This window comes from Nyctereutes procyonoides, unplaced genomic scaffold (genome assembly GCF_905146905.1).
Source record: "Nyctereutes procyonoides isolate TBG_1078 unplaced genomic scaffold, NYPRO_anot_genome, whole genome shotgun sequence".
Taxonomy (NCBI): Eukaryota; Metazoa; Chordata; class Mammalia; order Carnivora; family Canidae; genus Nyctereutes; species Nyctereutes procyonoides.
In genome coordinates, this window is record NW_026575142.1 from 13,932,914 (window position 1) to 13,957,786 (window position 24,873).

The 24,873-nt window shown below is 42.0% G+C and overlaps 1 protein-coding gene across 25 annotated transcripts in view; it reads right to left on the reverse strand.

Moving 5' to 3' along the window:
- Positions 1 to 24,873, reverse strand: part of RAPGEF4 (Rap guanine nucleotide exchange factor 4) — a 282,236-nt gene that overhangs the window by 19,279 nt on the left and 238,084 nt on the right. For all 25 annotated transcript variants that reach the window (XM_055308182.1, XM_055308181.1, XM_055308180.1 and 22 more), the window contains 8 exons: positions 14,687 to 14,837; positions 12,910 to 12,998; positions 12,153 to 12,183; positions 11,864 to 11,942; positions 10,536 to 10,682; positions 8,695 to 8,792; positions 3,314 to 3,439; positions 2,718 to 2,896 (listed from right to left, as the gene is read on the reverse strand). In XM_055308182.1, the coding sequence (XP_055164157.1) occupies positions 2,718 to 2,896; positions 3,314 to 3,439; positions 8,695 to 8,792; positions 10,536 to 10,682; positions 11,864 to 11,942; positions 12,153 to 12,183; positions 12,910 to 12,998; positions 14,687 to 14,837 (900 nt within the window). The remainder of the gene's footprint in view (positions 1 to 2,717; positions 2,897 to 3,313; positions 3,440 to 8,694; positions 8,793 to 10,535; positions 10,683 to 11,863; positions 11,943 to 12,152; positions 12,184 to 12,909; positions 12,999 to 14,686; positions 14,838 to 24,873) is intronic.

Genomic DNA, 24,873 nt, shown 5'->3' on the forward strand with positions numbered 1-24,873 from the left:
ACTTCGGGACGTTGAGCCCGAGACTGGTCGCCTCCTGGCAGCCTGAGAGGGCACCGGGAAGTCATATTGCTGCAACCGCCATGGCTTCTGATTTGTTGAGAAATAGCAACTTACAAGTCATGATCTGACAAAGAACCTAAACAACTGACCAAAAAAAGTAACCTTAGGGCAGCCCCGGTGGCTCAGTGGTTTAGTGCTGCCTTCGGCCCAGGGCGTGATCCTGGAGACTCGGGATTGAGTCCCACGTCGGGCTCCCTGCGTGGAGCCTGCTTCTCCCTCTGCCTGTGTCTCTGCCTCCCTCTCTTTCTCTGTCTCTCATGAATAAATAAATAAAATCTTAAAAAAAAAAAAAGTAACCTTATCTTCTCTGTGTTTTACTGATGTGGATGAGGCTGATCATTTTGAATCTGTACTTATGCAACTATTAACCCTAATTAATGTTTATTTGGGAATAAGAATATTGTGGAACAAGGTAAAAGATTCTTACTAGAATGGCAATATTTAGCCCAGGTACTTGATTTCACTTAAAAAAAGAAAAAGAAAAAAAAAAAAGAAGAAGGAACGCCCAACTTCTTCATGCCATTTCCTTGAAAAGGGAAAGAATTATTTTGCAACAAGTGCAAATCCTTTACCCCAAATCAGTATAGTAATCTAAGTCAACTGCATCATAATTAAATCCTGTTTGGATGAACATTTTTGCAAAAGGCTAAATTGTTGCTTTTGCTGCCTGGGTTCTCTTTGCAGAGGAAGCAATGAGCAATTCTTAAATGGTCTGTGGACAAAGAGGAAAATAGATTTCAGAGAAGCTATCGTGTGTCTTATCCCACTGGTGAAAAAGCAAGCAAGGCCTTTGCTGTGCTGGGGCAGTGGCTCTCAGGTGAAGGACTGAAAGCAGATTCAGAGACCCCCCCACCCCCGGCCAGGGCTAAAGGCAAGGGGAACCACATTCCTGTGTTTGCCTTTGTCCTATCCACATGATCTTGGACTTGCAAGAACACAGGCCTGCCTTTCTGGTCACTGCTCTGGTCACTGTTACCAACTAACTTCATCACCCTAGGTAAGTCATGAATTATCCCCATGCCTCAGTCTCCTCATCTGCAAAAGGAGATGATAGCACTTGAACCCCCCAACTCCATAAAGCTCTGGGCAGGTCGAAGAGCTTACATGGAATTTGTTGAAGTTCTCTAAAAACACCGTGTAAAAAATGCTATTGCCACTGGGTTTTGATCTCGTCCTTGTAGATCTTGGTTTATGAGAGTCTACAATCTTCTCCAACGGGGCTGTGTAAACAGCTCCACTGCAGGACCGCACGGCTTAGTAAAGGTTAAATAATACAAGCCAATTTATACCAAAGGCCAAAGCCACCTACTCATTCACATAATCAGAAGAAAGATAAAAAAGGCAAAAGCATTACAAACAATTCCTGAGTTTTTGAAAGGCTCCCTTTTGTTGCCACTGTAAAATAATAGGATTAGGCCCCGAAAGGCTTTCTGATTCCCCCACATTGGTGTGCAGATTGCCCTTCTCTTCTCCTTGTGCCATTTAGCACTGCCAGGCTAAGGTGAAGAGAGAATGTGCTCTTTACACAGGAAAGCATGTATGGTCACAGTTTCTGTAATACTCTCCTTCCGAATATGCAAAGACACCTGTCCCTTGCAACCAGGGTGCTCAGTCCCCTAGAAAAAAGTGGCTATCCTTTGAACCAGAAATTCATAAGCATCATTTTACCAAATCTTTCTTCAAAAAGGCAGCTTTTCCAAATGAAGAGATACCGGCATTTGAATCTGCAGATTTGGATATCCGGTTGAACCCTCAAATTTTTGGCAAAATAATTCGAAGCATTTGGCAAGTGGATATGTATGAAATGTCAAGCAGCATTTACCTTTTTGTTTAGCTCTGGAAATCAGACTCTGAATGGGATCTAAACTATTTGGCTCAAGAAAATTGCTAGCTGGGGTCACTTGGGCTCCCCACCTTCCTATGCTAGAGCTCCCTGCATTTAGAAAGAAGTCTCCCAGCCATGGGCCACATTTAGCATTTTATTTTTAGCATTGTGGTGATACCAAAAACATGGAAGTAAACAGGAGGTTGTCAGGCATATCTAAGTAGCAGGAGAAGATTAAATTCATGTCAGGGAGAAATCTAACTGGCCCCTGCAGTAAATAAATTGTTTCCCATGAAGTGCTATTAAATGGAATATTTATAAGTTGCTCGCTTTTTCTGATGTTGATGGAGATGATTTTCATACCAGGTTAGCTCGCCTTTATGCATTTTACTGATTTTATTCTGGCTGAGTTGGGTGTGCGGATGTACGTGCATGTTTCCACTGCCCTCTACTGGCAAGAGGGTGTCATGTTGGACATTGACTTGAGCCTTCTCCATACAACTTTGCTACAACACAACTTTGTTTGCCAAAGGACTCTTTAAATTGGAGGAGGCACAAGGCCAGGTAGTACAGAGCAAAAAGAGGTCACGATTATGACTCCGGCATCAGTGCTGTAAGACGTTAAATGATTATATACTGATGTCCAGTGTTTCAAAAGCCAAATGAAACGAATCTTTTACGAGTTCAGTTCTTAAGCCCCTGTCATTGTTCCGTGTGCACAAGGAGATCCTATATCTTGCCTTTTTTTTTTTTTTTAAAAAGACGTAGCCTAATGGAACAAAATGAAAATGCAGTTCAAATGTTTTTCTCTTCCCAAGCTAATGATACTTACTGGGCTGCTATCTTAATAAATTTTTTTAAGAGCTGAACACGCTTGCTGGGCTGGGAACAAAGGCAAATCTCAGTGACAACCCAAAACTGAATTTCATTAAATCTCCTCAGGAACAAATCCAAGTTTGCTGTGGTCTTTTTAAAATTATGCCTTCCAAATGTGTGATAAATTAGCTCCAGCTAGAAAAGAAAAGAAAACAATTTTATTCCTTTGTTTTTCAATCAAAACACCAACGAGCCTTCTCTATTTGTCAAGACAAGTTGACGCTGGTCAGCAAATGTGAATACAATCACTGGCCAGGATTCAACTTGTACTACAGAGTGAGAGGGCTTCGGCGGGGTTTCTTAAATATAGAACTAATCACAAGGTGCCATTGGCTTAGCATACTCGGGAAGACATAGCTTACTGTAACTCTGAAGATTTTTCTTTAATACCCAAAGACTTTGTAACAGGCTTTATTAATAAACTCAATATTTACAAGGACGGTCATGTGGTTTCCACATTGCAGCACATACCAACATTTGCAGGTGAGCCATCTGGCAAGCCCCATCCAGAACTGCAAAGGTATCTCTAATGCTCTCAACCAAGCACCGTACCTCATGCACACAGTTGAAGAGTTCCCAATCATAAATTGTCATTTGGTATGCCAAATCTTTGGAGCTCATCAGTTCAAAAGTTCCTACTGTTCCAACAGTTGGGCCTTCCTGCTCTGGCAAGGGAGTCTATGAATAATAATGGAAAAATATATCAGAATCTCAGAACAGATAAGTACTTCATGCTGAATGCTTTAAGGGGAAAGGATTCTGGAGGTGCTTTCAGGAATATCTTGAAACTTTGATTTTACTCAGAGGGGAAAGACGCCTTTATTCTTAATGCTCACTTGCTTCAGTGCCATCCTTAGAGTCATATCATCATTATCATCAATCCCACTGACTGAAAAATGTGGACCATAGCAAATAAGATTAGGGGAGGAGTGACCTATGGAGGTTCCCCTGTGCTTGGGGCTGGGAGATCCCTGAAAACAATTCCTTTTCTCTGGTAGAGATATAAGAAGTCCTTGGAAGTGTTTTCCTCCTATTTTTCACTGGAGCTGTTCCGGAGCAGGTACTGGCATGGGTAGTTTTGGACATTTAGCCACAGCACCACTTACTGTTGTAGGGGCTGGTGACGTGGTCATGCTGCTGCATGTCCAGCTCTTATAACACATGGCGTGAGCTTACTGAGTGGCAGAGGGCTCTGCATACTGACATTGCATACGCTGGCCCATCCCTCCACTCTCGGAGAGAGGCTGAGCTGCAAATGATAGCACATGGTCATGGTGTTTTGGGCTTAGGGCTTCAGAAAACCAAATTCTGCTACTTTCTGGAAGACCCTCATTCAAAACTTTCTGATTTACTTATCTCATTTGTATATTATGAGAAGTGACCAAGAGTGCTTTTCCTTAGTAAAAGGAATGATTTATATACATTGGAAACTTATGTGTAATATATGAACATTTATGGATCTGTAATACATGCCCAAAGCTACAAAAGGCACATGAATTGAAAGAGAATTTCCCTAATGTCATGCTCACCATATTAAAATATTCAATATTTATGTTGGAAATACTAAAGTTGTGCAAGTAATAGCATTGTTATTATCAGCATCATCCACAACCACTTTATTCCAGAAATGCTCCCTGCTTTCTGGGCGCTAAAGAAATGACACATCCAGGATGTAAGTGGTCCCTGCAAGTTCACAGTCTAAGGGAGGCTCAGCCCTGACCACGGAGTCCCTCTATATTCAATAAACAGTCAGCTGCTGGCATTAATCTGTGAGTATAAAAGACAGACAAAAGCATCAACACACACCTGATGCCCAGGTACACGGATAAACATGTGGGAGAACAGGAGTGGGCTTTTTTGAGAGTTAATGGGCATTTCAAAGGAAAGTGCAACCTGAAGAGGTTCTTGGAGAAAGAAGCCGGGCTGTAAAAGATTAAACAGACAAACTTGGCTGGGTTAGAAGGGCAAGGTTTTCCCTGAGCACCCAGGACGGTCTGTCGAAAGATGGCAAGAGAGGTAGGGAAGCTGGAAAGCTGTCGGGAGACCTGTTTGTCAGGAACAGAGAGTCTAGGGGAACCAAACAGACAGCTCAAACAGCTTTAGAAAATCTGCGAGTGCCAGACGAAAAGCTGGGTTTTGCAACAGACCAGCTTTAGAGGGCAACAGACTTTAAATGCAAATCTCACTCTAACGACACAGACTTGGATGCTTTCCCTTGTCTCTTGACTGTCTGTTTCCTTCTGGAACTTGGTGTCGCAGTAGTGGGTATGCAGGCTTTTTTTTTTTTTTTAAGATTTTATTTATTTATTCATGACAGACACACAGGCAGAGGGAGAAGCAGGTTCCCGGCAGGGAGCCCGATATAGGACTCCATCCCAGGACCCCAGGATCATGACCTGAGCCAAAGGCAGATGCTCAGCCACTGAGCCACCCAGGCACCCTAGTATGCAGGCTTCTTAACATGACTGACTGGGAATAATGTCAGTGTTATCAGGTAAGCACAGTCCCCGGCACAGAGGAGGCCCCTATTCCCACCCCCCCTTCCATAAAAAGTCCCCTCCCGAGAGATGCTGTGGCAACACAAATGGACAGGAAAGTACGATCTGTGCAATGCCTGGACGTAAGAGCTAAGCACTGTTGTTCCTGACTGGCTCTACACAGGGCATACAGAGTAGGGAAGAAAAACATGTATTACAATGCTTTGAAGCTTGGGGAACTGACCTGAAGCTATGGGCAAGTAGCTTATGGAAACAAGTAAGGAGAATGGCTTCAAGTAGGGTAGGTCTTAGGTAGAAAGTTGGGGACACTTTTTAAAAAAGATTTACTTAATTAATTTACTTGAGAGAGAGAGAGAGAGAGAGAGAGAGAGCCAGCGATAGCGCCTGCAGGGGGCAGGGGTTGGGGAGTGAGGAGCAGAGGGAGAGGGACAAGCAGACTCCGTGCTGAGTGTGGAACCCAAGGCAGAGCTCCAACCCACGACCCCGAGACCATGACCTGAGCCAAAATCAAGAGATGGACACTCAACTGACCGAGCCACCCAGGCGCCCCTGAAGTTGCGGACACTTAAAGTCTGGGTCTGAGGACTCCCTGTCAGGCTCACACAGTTCCCCCACATTCTCTCTCCTCCCTCTTGCTGCTGCTGCTGTGTGCACAGCCCTCTGTTCCGTTCAACTGCCTTCTTGTTCTTCTTCCTTCCCAGCCTACCAAGATCCCATCTCTTTCCCTTGAGGCCTTATGGCTTTCCATAGAGGGGATAAACCCAGCAACTACAGGGAAGATGCCAATACTAAGAAATATATAAAATTTTTAAGTCACAGATGCTGGTCTATCATTCTTGCATCCCTTTCGAGAGAGTAATAGAATAGTAATTATTTAGAGTGGGCAGGGCTCACCAAAGCCCTCTCCCTCTTTGACATGCTGACCCCAGGCCTCCACGGGAAGCATCCTCTTGCTCCACTTTCTCATATAGTCCTGTGGAGATTTCCTGTCACATGAGGTGCTTGTAGGGTCTGCAGTGCCCAGGCAGGTCTGAACACTGCCTATCCAGAGGCACAGAACTCCCATATACTCTCCCTCTGGGAGAACGGCATTATTACTCTCCCGATTTCCAACTGAAGAACCCAAGACATAAAAGGATACACTGGCTAATGGAAGCTGCCACCCCAGCATCCCTCTTTCCCCCTCTGTGCCTGGGTCTGCAGTGGCATTCGTCACCCTGTATTCTCTTTATTCTCTGGAGTCCCTCCTTACACTGTGACTTCCCTGTGGCACAAGAAGGATTCATCTTCAAGACCATCCCAGAGCCAGAACCACCCATAACACCTGGAATGATATAGTAAGCCCTAAATAAAAGTCCAAGAAACTAGAGAATGGATAAGAGTAAAACCAAATCATAGTACAATGGGATTTTATTATAATTTGCTCTGTACTGACATTTCTGCTCAAATAAAATGTCACAAGAGTGAAGCTCCAGAGCCCAAACAACTAGGATAAATTGCTGGCCCTCTGCTATTTCTAGGCAACACAGTTTAGCCCTATAATTTGTTTTGTTCCAGGCCATTTGTGTTAGTCTCGTCTCCCTAACGTGACCGTAACCATCATAAGGACAGAATCTCTGGGACGACTAGTCTAGTGTCAAATGGAAGCCAGCATAGCACTGAGTACAAAGCAGACACTTCCTAAGTATGTGTTGATAGATCAAAGGGTTTGGCCAACATTCTGCACTGCAGAGTCATCCTGTGTGTGATTCTTCCTAGAAAGACTGTCCTCAGAGAAATCTTTGGGAAGCTGGAAGAGGTTCCATGTGTCCAGTTTTGTGAGGCAGGTAAGGCTCCACCATTCCTCGGTGTGATGGTGTAACCGCGGCCCCGTGAGCGGCACAGCACCGAAATGGAGGAAGCTAACAAGCTCACACCCCCCAGCACTTGCTGCAGAGCAGCCTTTCAATTGCTCGGGCCTTAAAATGGAAGACTAACAAGGATGAAGAATTCGGAAGGCTGCAGGGTGACGTGCACATAAACAGAGGTTTAAAAAGTTAGTGTCTCCCCTACAGGGAGCTGGAAACAGTCCACACTCTCCCTCCACACACCATGTCATTCATTTCTTGCTGCGGCCAAGGACCAGGTGGCAAGAGAAGCTGAACGCCGTGTGGCAAACAGATGGCGCGGCACCTGTACTAGGGCTACAGCTACACTGGCTTTTGATGGTGTTCATTTCCAGGAGAGGGCAGCACGACTCACTTACGACATTCCCCCCCACCCCCCCCCACCCCAGCCCCTCAGAGTTGGGAACTCTTGCTCTTTTAGAGAGCACCCCACGTAGAGGACTAAAGATACAAATGAAAGGACCGGGTACAGACTGAACTTCTAGCACCAGTGGTTGAGGCAAGTGAGAGTGCTCATGGGCAGAGACGGCTGAGGGACAGTCACAGAACAAATGCCATATTTGCTAAGTTCCTCTCCAGCCAGACTCAGGATATGGCAAAAATCCACTTTGCTGCACTGGAGTGAACAAAATGGCTCTCCCCAAACTAGAACAAAGAATTACCACGAGGCCAAAAAGTTCTTGAGAGGAAAGGAATCTTAATTTACTTCTAATGTCTGATTTGATGACACTTGAGTGCATTTATACAGCACTTACGTGGTTAAACTGTCCTCCTGAAATGTGATGCTGTTCACCTCTGGCTCTTGTGTTGCACTTTTCTTAGTAAAATCAGCCCCTGTGTGTCCCAAGATGGAAAAAGCTGGTTCCCTATCCTCTGAACTGGCCCCACAGGCTTTCCGAGACAGCTTGAGAGCTACTCACCAACATGTCTAATTTTTATAGGATAAATAGAAATGAACCCTACCACCTGCATAAAAGACAGTAGACTACTCAATTGTTAGCATGGGCTGATTAGTCCTTTACTCCAAGAGAGCTGTGTGTGGGCTGGGAACAAGAGTTTTAGGGATGTAGGGAAGAAACTTGCTGGCCTCTGGTATTTCCTACACAAGTGAGAGCACTTTCAGGGAACCGCATTTTTCTTAGACGGGAGAGTAGCTTTGCCCTAATGCCTCTTTACATCCCACAATGGAGCATGATAAATCGCAATGTCTGGTCTTAAATAGTTTTTTTCTCTCCTGGTCTAAGCATTCAGATTTTTAATATTAGTATCTAAATTGGGGGGATTTCAAGGAGGCGATTTACTACAGAGTTCTAAAAGCTGAATTATGCCCCAATAGTGGTGCTACTTGGCTAATTTCCACAAAAGAAAATCTAAAGCTCAGAGCATATCAAATGAACACCTGAGGCTTACCTAATAGAGCACAGAAAAAGAAAAAGCCAAGTAGCATTCAAGAGTTTTTAGCAACTAGGTTCAACGTAACTGCAAAATTAAGCTCCAGACAAGTTTTTCTGATTGCAGACACTGCTCTGAGGAGGCCATCCACACCTACCAGTGAATCGAATTGCTCTCGCGGGCAAGCAAATAGGCGTCCATTAATGGTGAGCGTCGTAAATACTGAAACATCATTAGGTTTGAGCACCACCTTTTCTGTGAACATAAAAAGCATGAGATTGCCTATTAAATGCATCTGAGATTTGCTGCACTGCCCTAATCACACCAACAAATTGTCAGCTCAGTGAATTACTGGAACACGCAGAGCGACTGCATAAAATACAGGACTGGAGGGACCCACTGAATAAAAAAGACACAGCATTCACGCAGCCACATGACACTCAGGATGCCGTCGGAAAATGACCACAAAACAGGAATGGAAATACCCGAGGGTCAATTCACCCAGTTCTGCGCTGCAACTGTAATTATATACAAGAACCGCACTTGCTATTTATATAACAAATTATCTTTCCAGATGGCAACAATGCCCAGCACTTTGGAGATGGAATGATCACTTTTAGAAAACTTAGGGGGTTTCTGACATCCCAAGTGACTTAAGATGTAAAATTCATTATTCTTATTTTTTTTTTCTGATTCCCTAATTTGGAGGGCAGTTGCATGACTTAGATTAAGCCTCCTATATTTTAAAAATTAACTCATTCAACAAATATTTATTTAGCATTTACTATGTGCTGGACACTGCTCTAGGCATTGAGGATATAGAAGGGAACAACATGGGAGGAAAAAAAAAATCCCAGTCCAAAAAGAGCTTCTATCACTGTGAGGGACGCAGACAGTGAACAAGACAATTATATCAGAGAATGAGCAGCCATGAGGAGAGAAACTGGCAGGAAAGGAGGCTAGGAAGTGTACGTAAGCAGGAGAGGATACAATTTTAGGAAGGGGATCAAAGAAAGGAAGGAGGGGGCCTCGCTTGGACATGGACATTTGGCTGAAAACCTGAAGGAGGAGAAGGAGGGATCTGGGACAGCTGTGGAGAGAATGTGCCACAGGGATGGATGAGGGCAAGCATCCTGGGTCCGTGTGATCAGGACAGAAGTGAGAGGGGGTATCTTGGGAATCCATGATGCAATTAAAAATCCTGCATCAGTAGAACCACTTGACTTCAAACCTGATCCCCTACCCTCGTGGGTATGAAATCATTTCCTGGTAAATTAGCCTTACTGCTCCTTCTTCCGGGCTCTTGCTGCAATCCATGTGACCCTCCCAAAACTCTCGCCAGCATGGATTTGTAACTGTTCATTTACTCCACCTCCTTGCCGGCCTAGCAACAGCTTGGGGACATGGCTACACCCAACACATCCCTCCGGTCCCAGTTATACTAAGTAGCCAGTGAATATATAGAGAAAATGAACAAATGACATTTCAAGAAAGCATACAGCAATTGAGTAATCCCATGGGGAAACTATTCCTCATTTTATTCGATGAGTTGGGCTCCTGCCCTCTCTAAGGGGTAAGGAAGGGAACCATCATCAGATGGAAAGATCTAGTCTACAATCACCTCCAGCTTCAGACTTTTGGAAACCCATTGCCTATAGGGTCCACATTTCAGAGGCCCAAGTCCTTAAGCTTTTTTGTTTAGGGTTTATATATAGAAAGAACTCCAAGCTGACATCCACACTAGAGTCCTCAGCTCTGGCTGCCTCAGATAGATCTCTTCACCTCCTTCTGCTTTATAGTGGGTACCTACAAAATAGGGCATATTAGACACCCAGCCCACTTCTAACCATATTATTTTGTTATTTGTGGGAGCACACATAGCACCGATTTGTCCCTTTGGATCCTCTTGGAAGGGCCATGCTAACTCCTGGCAGGGTTTCTGTTTGGATGGGATATTCCATTTTGCAGGAGCTACAAAGTGCTAATTAAGGCTGTTACCTCCTCCGGAGCTCATCTTGACGATGATCAGGCCTTCCCCAGAGCCCAGTTTGTCAGCAACTGCACTGATGACTTCCTTCACCGAGGCGGCCACGGGCACCCGAATGGTTGTGTAGGTGTGGTCCATGCAATAGACTTTAAACAGAACTATTGGGAAGGCAGTAACAATATGGTAAATTAGTCTTGGGAGTTCTTAAAAAAAATCAACAATGAGAAGATTTTAGATATCCTCCCAAATTTGTGCCATCTTGTCATTCTTACTATTGTACCTATTTGTAGTCAATTATGCCTATGCCTGCCCACTTCCAAAACTCCTGACGTCTGGATTGGTCAAATAGGTACACACATGGCTGCCATCTCCAATTCAAAGAACCACAGCAGATATTTGTGAAAAACCCATACATAAGTGATGGGGAGCAAATGAAGTATGTTCAGGCCTGTTTGCTGGGTCTGCCCTTGCCTGTGAGTTTCTTTTTCATAATCCAGGAAGTGCTGTGAGGTAGGCTGATTGCTAGACTGCTGCTGTCTGGGGTGGTGTGGAGCCAACAGTAACACCTCGGCAAACCGGAGTGCTGCTGCCTGGGGCATGAACACACACTGACATTCCTACTCACTGTTCATAGGTTTGTGTACTTTGGGGCTAGGCCACAGAACTTGGGCGGTAGTGAGCTCAGCAAACCCATATATGGCATGTATATGCTCATCTCTGAACACAAATCCTGGAAGCAATTCCAGCTACTGTAACTCTTGGGTTTAGAGGTACTCCTAAATGACAAGATCCAGTTGTGGCTTAAAATGAAATTTTTATCATTAATTTTATTTTGGTTGTGAGTCTTTAGACTAAACTTGAACAACGAAATGGTGGTTGTCAGCATGTGCACCTTCTTTGTGGCTGTGAACAACACTTATGGTCAGGGCCAGAGCCCTTTCTTTGGGCAGGAGTCCTGCTCTGCAGATGGCCCTCGCACCTCCCCTCTGCATGGTATTGCAAAGTGCCAGCCATCTGCTTGCCAGCTCTTCCCAGAGGTGGGCAACCTTGATAACTACTTCCTTCGGAAGGAGATAATCTTTCCTTCCTTTGGAGGAAGGTGGTAGGTAGTGAGGGAAAGGGAGAGTCAGGGAAGTGTGGACAAGCCTCTCCACTCCAGGCCCAGAGTTCGAGGATAAATAATTGGAATGCAAAAGGGCATCTTCAAGCAAACCATCTGGAGTGCAAAGAGATAGTCCAAAAGAAGCTATTCTGTGGGTCCATGTGTTCCCGGGGGGGGGGGGAGATTTTATTGACTTTGAGTAATCTACACAACCATGGGTTGGAAGAGAATTCTTACCTTCATCAGAGCCGCGGATGGGCTGGCGCTTCTGGGCTCTCTCATCGCTTGTGTTGAACTGTTGCAAAAGAACTTTGTGCTGTAAAAATAACCACAGCAACCACCATTAAAGGGAGAATGACTGATGCACATTTGCAACTCAGAGGAAACACACTCGAGAAGCAGTCACAGGCAAGAAATGAGGAACATGTATGTATTTTGTATTCACAAACACATCACTTTTATAAACTGCACTGTAATATTTCTGGAGAACTGTACAATTAGAGAATCCCAATCCACGGCCACTTACCTTCTTTTGAGGAGCCTTTGCATCTTCTGAACTACGAGAAACAGAGAAAGCACATTATTTAATACCATTGGTACTGTTATTCTGAATTACTTCATTGGCGTATAACTTAATCTTAAATTACAAAATGAAATGACAGCAATTCTTGAGGAGCAGTATGAGCCTCGTCATTTTAATACCAAGAGGACCCACAAAGAGATCGGCTCTCATCCCAGGCAGACCCCTGCCAGAACAGATGTTGAAATCCAAGATGTCTAGCTGTCAAGGCCTTTCTAGAAGCATACATTCTTTACGGTAAGCTCAGAGCATAGTGTGTGAAACCTTCCATGTTTTCACTGAGGTGATGCAAACATTCACCAGCAACAGCTTTGGTGGCAGAAAGCACATTTTCCATAGAAGTAATTCCCCTTAAACTTTCTTTAAATACTACTGACTGTTTTATTACTGGATTCACTGCTTCAAACCAAAGGGACCTGAGTTTACTGAGTTGGACACCGTACAGGAGGATCTTTGCCTCATCCCAGGCTTTCTGCTGGTAGCCGTCCAGCACAGACGGCAACTAAGCAGAATGTCCCCTCTTTACCTGGCCTTATCCCACCACCCAGGCCTGAGGCCCCATCCACTCAAACCAGAACACTGTGTGGCTGCTGAAAAACCAGGTTTCACCTTTTAGGGGTGAAGGACTTTTTGGAAAATGTTTTGACTGAGAGGCATGCACTTACTTGATGAAAACACACCCCAAAGCCAAGCCCTTCCTTACATTTGTTTGACAATCTTCTCTAACTCGGGCAGTTGCTCTTTGAGGGCAGTGATCATCCGGGCATCATCTGATACAGACACATAAAACTCCTGTAATTGGCAAAGGGCACAGGCTTTTAATAAGAATTGCAAAGGCACACAATTCTGTAAAGAGCAACAAAGATGGGTCCCTACGTGGTCCGCCTTACTAGCATCACCAGACCATGGTTTCATGACTGGAGACAAACAGGAGAAAGAAAATGTTACAATAGGTCTAAATTCAAAATTGCAAGTGAGAAAAGGTTTTGGAAATAGATTGTAGTGATGGTTGCCTAACATTGTGATTTAATTAATACCACTGAACTGTATACCTGAAGACAGTTAAAATGGCAAACTTTATAATATTTTACCATGATGAAAAAACTCAAAAACATTTTTTTAAATTGCAGATGAATTGTTCATATGATATTTATATGAAAGGCAATGTAATGCAGTGTTTTAGAAAGGAGCTCATACTTTAAGAACATTTTTTCACCTCAGTATTTTTTCAGGGCATTTTTGACATTTATTTTGAAAATAATTTTAGCATTTGTTGCTTATTTAATGTTTCCCATTAGTTGTGGTTGATTATTGGTGGTAAAATGCAGGCATGGTCTTCAGTACTGTACTGACATTATTCTGAGTCTGTATCAACTCAGGACTCTTTATTGACGTCCTTGGAATGATCCTGACCACCAGGCAGCAGCAGCTTGGAACCAGTGGCCTCCACAGCAGAAGGTGACAGCTGTGGCAATGTCAGCTTAACCACCGCTCTGGTTTATCTGCAAGACAGTCCTTATTCAACTGGTAGAAGCCAGGAGTCAATGTACGACACGAGCTACTATTATTCCTTAATATTTTCAAAATACTTCACTCCATAGCCTTGAGAGACACTCATGGTTCCCTTCCCTCCCTTCCCCACCTCTCTGCCTGCCAAATTATGTGATTAAAAGGGAGAGAAGGGGTACTTTTCTTTTGGGTAATTCATTCTTGAACATATAGGCTGATAACGTTTGAAAGAGAAGCCACATTGCCTTTTGCCTACATAGAAGATCCTCATCGAAGTTTCGGAAGACAGAGTGAGTCATCAAGGACTCCATGCCAAGGCCAATGCTCCAATGTGGGGCTGAGAAGAAAAAGGGAAGTTCAGCTTAAAGCAGTGTTTATGACATAAATCATGTCCCTTTGGAACTACCTCATGGTCCTAGAAAGTCCTCAATCAAATGTTGTTTCACCCTAAAAGAGGTACTAATGGATCTAGTAATCCCACTTCTAGGAATGTAACCAAGGACAGACCTGCTTATGCGAAAATATTCACTGTACTATTATTCGAGGAATGCAAATACTGGAAGTGATGCAAATGTTCAACATTATGAAAAATAAGTGTATCTCTGGCAGAGCCACTCAAAAGTCATTAGGAACTTTTATTAGAATGACTGTACTGACACAGAAAAATCCTAATATAAAGTGGAAGAAGCAGCCCACAAAATGATGGGTACCATGTGATTACAACCACAGAAAATATGCAAAGAAAAACAGAGCAAATGAAAATCCATTAAAACGCTACCAGTTATTGAATGAGAAAGGCTGGAGAGTGGATGATCTTGTTCTTTACTTCTCTCATAGTACCTTCCTGATGAACGTGTTAACAAAGACTAGAATTTGCAATCATGGTCTTTCTGGGGAAGCTGCCGTGCTTTTGGGTAGTCCTGGTAACTGCAGGGCAGAGATACATTCTTGGAAGGGATGACTCCCCATACCTCTAGGAAAGCCACAGCCACGTCATCCTCTTGGAGGACGTCTCCGTACACGGCGGCCCACTGCAACACCAGGCGGATGACTCGCCTCTTATTGTTGAGAGCGTAATCCATTTTTTCTTGTTCTGTTCCTTGTGAAGGCTGCGCGTGGTAAGTGCCGCGGAGTTAAGGAAGACATGTGGTCATTTCACTGAGCTACTTGCAAAAGCAGAGGATGATAGATCCCAGTTTCAGAAAGACAGCCTTTTGGACTGATAGGATCCCTTCCTTGGCCCCGTAAGAAAGCCCTACATACATAAAGATTCTGGACCAAGTGCACAGAAACCCTGGTTCATGTCTGCTGACTTGGATAGGATTGTTGTCCAAGGAATAAAACTTGCACGGCTCCACTGGGACTTGGGTGTTGACAAGGGTTCCTACAGCGTCTAGCTCTAGCTCTCGTCACACTCCCTGCCTGCCCTCCGCCTGGACTTTCACTTGTAGGGGAGGCAATGCTTCCGACTGTGGCTTGTCTCTCGGTGCCTTGCCATCCCTTTTTGGTTCCCACAATTCTGCACACATTTCTATAAAGCCACTCACTTCATTGTATACATTTCAGCTAAACCCTTCTTCGTGGGCATCAAAGTTCCACTGGAGCCATGACCGATACCAAGAGTACGTGGGGAAAAGTAAGGATGGAGGAAGACAGGCTCACCTAGAGTTAGGAAGAGCAAAGGTTCCTGCTCTATGGATCTGGTGAGGTACTTAAATACACTATATCATAACTTCTCCTGTCTAGAACCACAATTTAACTCATACTGGTTTTTTGTGCATTTATGGCTAGTCATCTTAACAAAACTATAAGCTTCTGGAGCAACTGGGATGATTTATTATTTGCCCTGTCTTCTGTACCATGCCTAGCACAGTGACTTTCAGCTACCTACTGTATTTATCCATTGATAAAATAAATACTTAATTGAGTGCCTTACTGTGGGTCAGGTAAAGGCTTCTGCTCTGTTTACAATCATGTGTGTATTACAGTAGAGAGAATATATTATGTGATTGAGAAAGATTTTCCATGAGACACACCATTCCTTTTCATTGATTTATAGTGGTTCATGCTGCAGACAATTAGTTCATGGAACCATTTTCTCTTTGTCACTTATGCTTAACCCCAGAGTACCTTAGTGAAGTTCTACTTTATCGTCTTGTGGTGAAAGCATCCTTCCCTTCCTACCAGTGAGCAAACTGACTGTAAAGGAGCACAAATGGCCAGGATCACATGGTGAGAGAGAGTATGGAGCTGGTTTTGACCAAGACTCCTCATTCCAGCTAGTTTTCTTTCCCATTACACAACACTCCTGTGCCTCATAGTCGGCTATAAGACCAGCTGTGCCTTAGCTTACGACCATGACTTAAAAGGCTCAGTAGAAAATCCTTGTGCCAGTGATGTGCTTGAGAGCCAAACCAGTAAAGGGCCTTTTCTAAAGGGACTATAAATAATCATGATCAAGGTAAATGACAGAACCTTAAAGCAAAGGTTTACTGCATGTAAATGGGTTGCAAAATGGCTTTCATAAATTGAGCACGGGATTCATAAAAAAGAAAATTGCTCAACCTGTATTGCTACAATTCTCTCTGAACTTACAATAAAAAAAAGGGGGTGGGGGAGAAAGATCACTTTATGTGAAAATTATTTTTCTGATTAACCCTTAGGCCTCTTGCTTGTATGCACACATGACTTGATTTTTCTTTTCAAAGAACTGCAATGTGGGCACTACATTTTATCACTATTTTTATGGTACCCGGCAACATAGGCACCAAGTGAGTTATTCTTGACTGATTGAAAAACATGTACTGGTTTACCTAAGAGGCAGTAGAGAGAGGGAGAGAGAGAGATTGAGTCTTTTTTACTTGCATAGACTAAGTTGGTTTGAACTATCAAATTTGCTATCAAGTGCTAACTTTCCAGGTTGTCTTTTTAAAAAAATATTTCGCTTATTTATTTTTAGAGAGAGAGAATGAGCAAGCGGCGGGGAGGAGCAGAGGGGGTGCGGAGGGAGGGGAAAGAATCTCAAGCCAACTCCATGCTGAGCACAGCGCCTGACACAGGGCTTGATCTCCAGATTCTGAGATCATGACCTGAGACAAAACCAAGAGTCAGAGGCTTAACCGACTGAGCCACCCGGCACCCCTCCAGGTTATCTTGACTTGGACTCAGGAAGCAATGCAAACTCTTGTGACTTGGATACAATGATATCAGTGGCACACCTGTGGCTATTCTACAAGGCCTTAGGGGAGGATACTTAATTTACATTATCTCTGTGGGTCAGGACAAAGATTTTTCTTGACTTCTATGGAGGAAATCTGCTTTTTTTTCTACAATGAAAGATAGAACACATGATTGGAAGGATTAACATAGAACGCTATAAATGTGTGTGGAGTTTTATGGTTTATAATAAATATGCTTAATGTGCTCATATGATCATATAATGCTCTCTATAAATATTTACAGACCAGAGAGAAGAGATCTGCCCGAGGTTGTTCAGTGAATAAATGGTAGGGCTTATAAATCCAGACATGGCTCTTTCCATTGTCATTCACACCCCTTCCCCCCCCAGCCCCCAACAGTGACTATAGTGACTAGACGTTAGTGCTTGGGTTCATGAAATTATTGAGAATTATTACATCTGGGAAACAAAAATCATGATGAGAAAGAGATTTCTTCTTTTTCTTTTCTTTTTTTTTTCCTTTTTTTCCCCCCTGAGTTCTAAGTTTCCCAGAGTTGACGAGTACCTAAGTCAGAGCTGAGAGTCCTCTGTCTGAGCATCCTCTGCTTTAATGGGTAGCTCTACAGGCTCCCAGGAGCCAGCAATGACCAAATCCAGAGGGACTAGAATAAGGCTTGCTTTCTTTTCTCATGAAAGTTAAGTATTTTTACCTCTGGAAAAATAAAAGGAAGCACTGATTTGTTTCACAAAGTCTCCTTTTCCCCTTACAGATGTTACTGGAGGTGGGGGTAACAGTACTTTTATAAGCTGAATCCATGCATATGCTCAAGGATTCTGTTCCTCCATAGGCAACATATTGTTCCATATCTGGACAGTTGGCTGAATCAGATTCTCAAGGAACACAGAGAAGACTTTTTGTAATTGATTCTACCTGAAATGGTTATAGATGAGGTGTTGGGGCATCTATTGATTTTCATAACACTTTCCCTAGGATTTTAAGATATTTATGTGATTTATTTTTAGATTTTATATACCTCTTACAAAACAGTGGAGAGAGGGAAAAAACTATATTCCCTTTGGACAGCAGGCAAAGCTGTGCATGTGTGTGTGTGTGTGTGTGTGTGTATGTGTGTGTGTGTGTGAGGGACAATGTCCCACCAGGGCCCTTGTCTCAATATGATGTAAAACAATGAAACCGAAAAAGAGTAACATTTCAAATATAGTTTGTTCATAAATTCAAACACATCAGAAAGGTTGCAGAAACCATTACCTTCTTTGGCTAGAACCAGAACAATGCATTAACCTTTTGATGGAGAAAGTCTTAAGTGGAATATAAACTCATCTCTTCTCGAGGACAAGTAATAATTTAGAAAGGATTGTCAATGGATACCACACACATAAGATACATTCCATCCCCCCCATTAGATACTTTTAACAACATTATTTGGCTAACTGTTTAAGTGCAGTTAGCAGAGAATATAAAATACATCATAATCCAGTGATTTTTGTCAAATGACAAGGAAATACTCGTTTTAGTCAGGCCATGACTCCTGTGTCATGACAGTTGAGTTCAGGTAAGAAGCAATATGGCTCCTTGAACTCATGGCAAAAAAGACACAGAAAGATAACATGGTCTCATAAAGTGCTAGATAAAAGTCCTTAAGAGAATCTAGAATTATCCACTGAATTTTTATTTTAAATACAATTAAGAAGAGGCCTTAATGGTCAAAATGGCCAAAGTCATCATTGACACATTGAGTGGATTTCAGATGATTCACAGAATCTGTGAGTTGCAAAAGCCTTTTGATTGTATTTCCAACTCTACCATTTCAGAGGTAAGGAACTGAGGAAGAGTTTAAGTGATTTTTCCAAATCTGTCAATGGAATTCTTAGGATTAGAACTCTTTCCCCACTACTTTGTTTATCTATGTTGTCACATTTTGTCTGATATTAATATCTCTTTATGGGGCAGCCCAGGTGGCTCAGTGCTGCCTTCCACCCAGGGTGTGATCCTGGAGTCCTGGGATCGAGTCCCGCATCGGGGTCCCTGTGTGGAGCCTGCTTCTCCCTCTGCCTGTGTCTCTGCCTCTCTCTCTCTGTATCATGAATAAATAGATAAAATCTTATTAAGCTAAATGTATTCTGCAGCAGAATTAGGTGACTTGATGTTTACTGGATAAGGGGAAAATCAGTCTGAGATGCAGAAATTGATCGCAAAAAAATCCTCAAAAGAAGACAAAGCACGTACAGAAAATTAAGCATTAATTGCTGCAGCTCGCTGACAATCTGATAGTCAGAAGGCATAGCATTTCTAATGTCCAAATTAGATCCTCTCTGCTATTGTTTCAACCAGTGTTTTTGTTCAGTGCCTGCTGATTTAGAAAGCAGTGGCCTGGGGGTGACTGGCTTGCTCAGTAGGTGGAGCATCCGACTCTTGATCTCAGGGTTGTGAGTTCAAGACCCATATTACGCATAGAGCTTACTTTAAAAAAAAAAAAAGGCAGTGACTCATCGCTATTAACTAAACATTTGAGAGGATTCAAATCCTCACTTGAGGTTTCTCTTGTTATGGTAATAAGATTTTTCACCATCTGGGAGCATTAAATCAGAAACCTTTAACAGCAGGAACTAGAAACAGAAAAGGCCTCAAATGTTTGTTGATTGACTGGTTACCTTAATTTAATTAATTACACTGTTTGGAGTGCTATATGTAACACAATATTCTTTTTTTTAAAATTTATTTATTTATTTATTTATGATAGTCACAGAGAGAGAGAGAGAGAGAGGCAGAGACACAGGCAGAGGGAGAAGCAGGCTCCATGCACCGGGAGCCCGACGTGGGATTCGATCCCGGGGTCTCCAGGATCGCGCCCTGGGCCAAAGGCAGGCGCCAAACCACTGCGCCACCCAGGGATCCCGTAACACAATATTTTAAACAAACAAACAAACAAACAAACAAACATCACAGCTCTTTAAAACCTTTGTCTAAATTATGTGAAATTCTGTTTTGTCGAGATGTCCATTACAGACCATGGATACATTCTAATAAGTAACTTCATATTCAATGTCATCGAGTGGACAGAGTCCACACAAGTACCAAACATCAGGTGAATCTTTGAAACAGAATCTTTTAGTTACTGGGTATTTAACTTCTAGGAGCACGGACTTTCAGAATGACTAAATCTATTTCAAATTGGACCAGTTCCTTTGGCGTCACGCAAACATGGCTGAGGACAAACTGGATCTGTTTTCAGTGAATCAGGTCCGAGGATCGGAAGCAGTGAAGGCCACAGTGGAGGCTACAGTCTTTCTACCCTGCCAACAGCAGGCTTAATATTCCATTGAGTCATTTTCCTCATGCCGGCTCTGCCGTTCAAACACTGTAATTATTTCATATATTTTTACCTAGTTATTATCTTACTCACCACAGGCACCTGTAATTTCTATTTTTTTTTTACTGCTCATTTACTTATTCTTAATTCAGCTAATAATGGTTCCATGTATTAAAATTATCATGGGGAAAGTAAGTGAAAACCTCCTAAGACGGAGAGGCAGCAGATTCATTACAGCCTACAACAGGGAATAAAATATTATGTATACTTTTTGCAGTAAGTACATGCTAATTATGCAGCTATTTATAAAACACTTATCAACATTCAAACTGATACTCTTCAATGTTGTTGTTTTTTAAGCCCTGCTTTGCATACAAGATCTCTGCTTGCAGCTGAAAACAAACTTTGGGGGTCATCTGCCCACTGATGAGACAAAGCTTTGGTATATTCTTTATATTATGCTGTATTCCTTTCATGATGGGTGCAATAATGTATTTATATGGGGCACTATTTATATGGGGCTTTAAGGTTTACAATGTACTTTCACACATAGAGCCTCATTTGATCCTCACAACAGCCTAATGAACTGGGCAAGACAGGTATAATTACTCCTATTATACAGACGGGGTTCAGAAAGGTTAAGGATAATTGCCGAGTAATACAGTTTTTAAGATGCAGGTCTTAAACACAGGCCTTCTGACTTCAGAGCTTGTGTTTTTCCCAATGTGTTATGGGGCCTCTTTACCACCCCGTTGCCCTTTGTGGAGCATCCCAACAACCTGAGAACTGAATCTATCCCTTCCTTCATGCAGCAGGTGCCTGGAAGGCAAGTTCTCGAAATTAGACCACGGGGGTTCACAACCAGGCTTCCCTACTTACAAACCATGAGACCTTTGGTTGGTTAGTTGACTATTTAGAGCCTCAGTCTCTTCATCAGTAAACGTCATAGGATGGCTGTTAAGGATGAGATGAGGCAATATTGGTAAACCATGTAGAACAGTATCTGAGACATATTACGTGCTCTGCAGGAGTTAGTCACCATCATTATTATCGATCCGCCCCTGGAGAAATAATGTTAAATCTTTAAAATGGGTGGTTTGGGAACTTTTCATAAGATCTGGCCTTTCTGGGTTTAACTGTGATGTTATTCCCGCCACACAGCTGCTCCTGTTTTTTTGTTTTGTTTTGTTTTGTTTTTTAATCTACGATAGTCACACACACACACAGAGAGAGAGGCAGAGACACAGGCAGAGGGAGAAGCAGGCTCCATGCACCGGGAGCCCGACGTGGGATTCGATCCCGGGTCTCCAGGATCGCGCCCTGGGCCAAAGGCAGGCGCCAAACCGCTGTGCCACCCAGGGATCCCGTTGCTCCTGTTTGTATGAGCCTACAAACTTGGAGCTCACAGGACCACTTTCTGTGCTGTCATTTCTCTTTATGTGCCTCCCATTTTCTTGCTCAGAAAAATTTTTTTCTCACTGATTTTCAGAGTTCTTTGCATTTTTAGAAGCCTCTAGTTCTTGGCTATTCTTTTTAGTCTTAATTCAGGGGCTAGTATTCACAGTAGACAATTAACTAGGATATGGACTAACAACCCACTGCTGGGTTCAGCCCACTACTGTTCTAACACTTACTAGCTATGTAACTAGGGGAAAATCACCTATGTGTTCAGTCTCCTCCTTTAATGTAAAAAGAGTACACATCCCACGGTGTTGATATGAGGCTGAGGAAATGTAAATAAAATACTTTGTGGAATATCTGATAATATGGTCATTTTCTGAGGAAGAGGACACCATGGTCACAACAAACCATCATCAAACCAAGTTTTCCTTATTGGAAATAGTCTCATGTTGCACATCTGCAGAAGTAAATTGCTCTCACAGCAACATATGGATTAAACACTTACAGAACCAAATGGGGGACTACAATGCTAAAATTTGGCTTCAAAAAAATTTAAGATAACAACTTTCCTTAGACATTTAAATAATCTTCCCTAAACACTTAGCTTAATCCAGAGAATAAGAACCTGATACTGTTTCATAAATCATCAACAAGAAGAACAAATTTTGATAGAAGTTCCTCCTCGGAAACCCAAGTCAACTTATAAAGAGAACATCCCAGGTCAGTTTTACAGAGAATAAATGATGGAGGTTATACCTTTTCAGTAGAGGAAGCTATTGTGTTTGCTTTGTCTCTGTATAAGGGATACAATATATGTAAAGGTAGTTTTAGCTAAAATTTAGTGGCAAATCTGTATCTATTTTTTCCTCTTTAAGAAATGAACTCTTTGCATGCCAAAAGCATAGAATTTATGTTGAATACTAAGTCACAAGAAATGAAGATACTAAGGAAAAATATTTGGCCAAGAGTATTGCTGTATTTACATTTTTATAAATTTAAATATAAGCCACTGATCACTTAAGATTCATTCAGCTGTAGTGACAATGTCCTGAATGACAAAGAATCCTTGACAAGGTAAGCATCAGGATTGATACAAGTGCAACGATGCCATATTAGACCCATTTTTCTTTCTGATTCTCATGTATTTCAGCTTTATCATAGGACTTATTCCCCTGGTCACTGTAGGAAGGTCAACACTGGCAATTGTGGCTATAAGCTTCCTGCTCTTTTTCTTAAAGGTCGAGAAAGTTTTTTACCCAAAAAACCCAGGAAGCCTCTGAATCTCAGCCTATTTTGGGCATGTGATACGAGAACAAACCATGGCCGAGGGCAGCCAACTACTGAGTAGCCAGACTGACCCACTGAGATGGCACTGATGACAACAATGCCCATTGCAACTAGAATTATTTAGTGCCACATGGAGTTTTTCCAAACACTTGCCAGGATATGTGCAGTTTTAGCTCCATGTACCTTGATTCCTCCCACATGTAAAATGAAATAAATATCATAGCAGTCCTTTTAATGCCTCATATGTGGGGTGCTGGGTGCTGGAAAGATAAAGTAAATGATGTGAAAATGCTCCAAATCAAGGATGTAGTTATTAAAATTCAAAATAACATTAATTTAGTTGTGATCACTTACTGAATTGAAATGCCTGCATGCATTTGTACAATAAAAATATGACAGAGTTTAATCATAAAATACAAAATTAAGACAATAAGGGAGCAATGTTGTAGTAAACATCAAAAGCATTCCTCACCTACTTTTAAAGTAAGGAAATGACTGTATATGTGGGCAAAGATTTTTTTTTAAAGATTTTATTTATTTATTCATGAGAGACATAGAGAGAGGCAGAGACATAGGCAGAGGGAGAAACAGGCTCCCCACAGGGAGCCTGACACGGAAATTGATCCTAGGACTCCAGGATCACACCCTGAGCCAAAGGCAGATGCTCAACCACTGAGCCACCCAGGTGCCCCCATGTGGGCAAAGATTTAGGTGAGAGAATGTTGATTTATTCCATCGTGTTTGTTATAGGAAAAAATTTTGGAAAAAAATGTAAATATCCAATAGGAAGAGGCTAAGAAAGTAAATTATCTACTATCTATCATATAGTATTGTGAGTTCATGAAAATAAAAGCATATTTTTCTCATGCATCGGTGTGACTTTGTTGCCTAGCACTATATGACACATTGTGTTTGATAAGTGTTTATGGAATTAACTGAAATAAAGGATGTAGTTTCACTTATATATATAAACATACATATATACATCTGAAAAGATATCCACAACATACTATTAAGTGAAAAAGAACATACTACAAAAAAGCATATATAACATGATCTCAGTTATATAAGATACCTATATTTAGAAAAAAAGTGTGGAAAAGTTTTTAATAGTGGAGAAAGATATTCATAAAGTATTTTTAGTGACAAAGAATACAAAATTACTTACATATGACTCTGTTGTTATATTTAAAAATATACATCTACATGTAAAGAAAAAAGACTGGAAGGATACATACCAAAATGTTAATAATGGTAATACCTGATAGGGTTATAGGTGGTTTTACTTTTCTTCTTAAAGCCCAGGGGAAAACTGAACTAAATTTTAAGTGCAAATCTTAAAAGATTAAAGAAACTGTAGATGAAAAGTACAGAAATTGAACAAATATAATTTAAAAAACTCATTAGAAAGCACTTGTATTCATCAGGTGAAATCATGTTCCAAGCATATCTAATGAATAGAGATCTTCTCTCATTAGCACATAAAAGGCCTGAAATATTAATGTTAAACAGAGTCCTACCATCTTCCTCTGTGCTAAAAGCAAAATTGGAGGTGACATACAATGTGGATTAAGGACAGAAATAGGTGTCAGTGGCTCAGGGCTCAAATCTTTTTTGTGCTAGTAATTACCTTTCTCTGAGCAAATCATAATTTTTCATTATCCTCGTTTATTGATTTGGAAAAAGAGCAGTGAAAGTACCGACTTCTTCATAGGGCTGCTAGGCACAGTCATAGATATTAAGTACTTTGAAAACACTCAGCCAAAGCAACTCACTTTAAATGTGAGTGCTTTAATGGAATGGGGTTAAGTATTTTACTATCCCTTATCTCTTGATAATAATATGGAGGTTAACCCACTCACTCAGCTTCACATTATTTCTCCATGTCAATTGTGTATGAGGTGTTAAGCAGTTTATGTGCATTTCTTGTTTTGTCTGCTCGTTACCTATTTCTCTATTT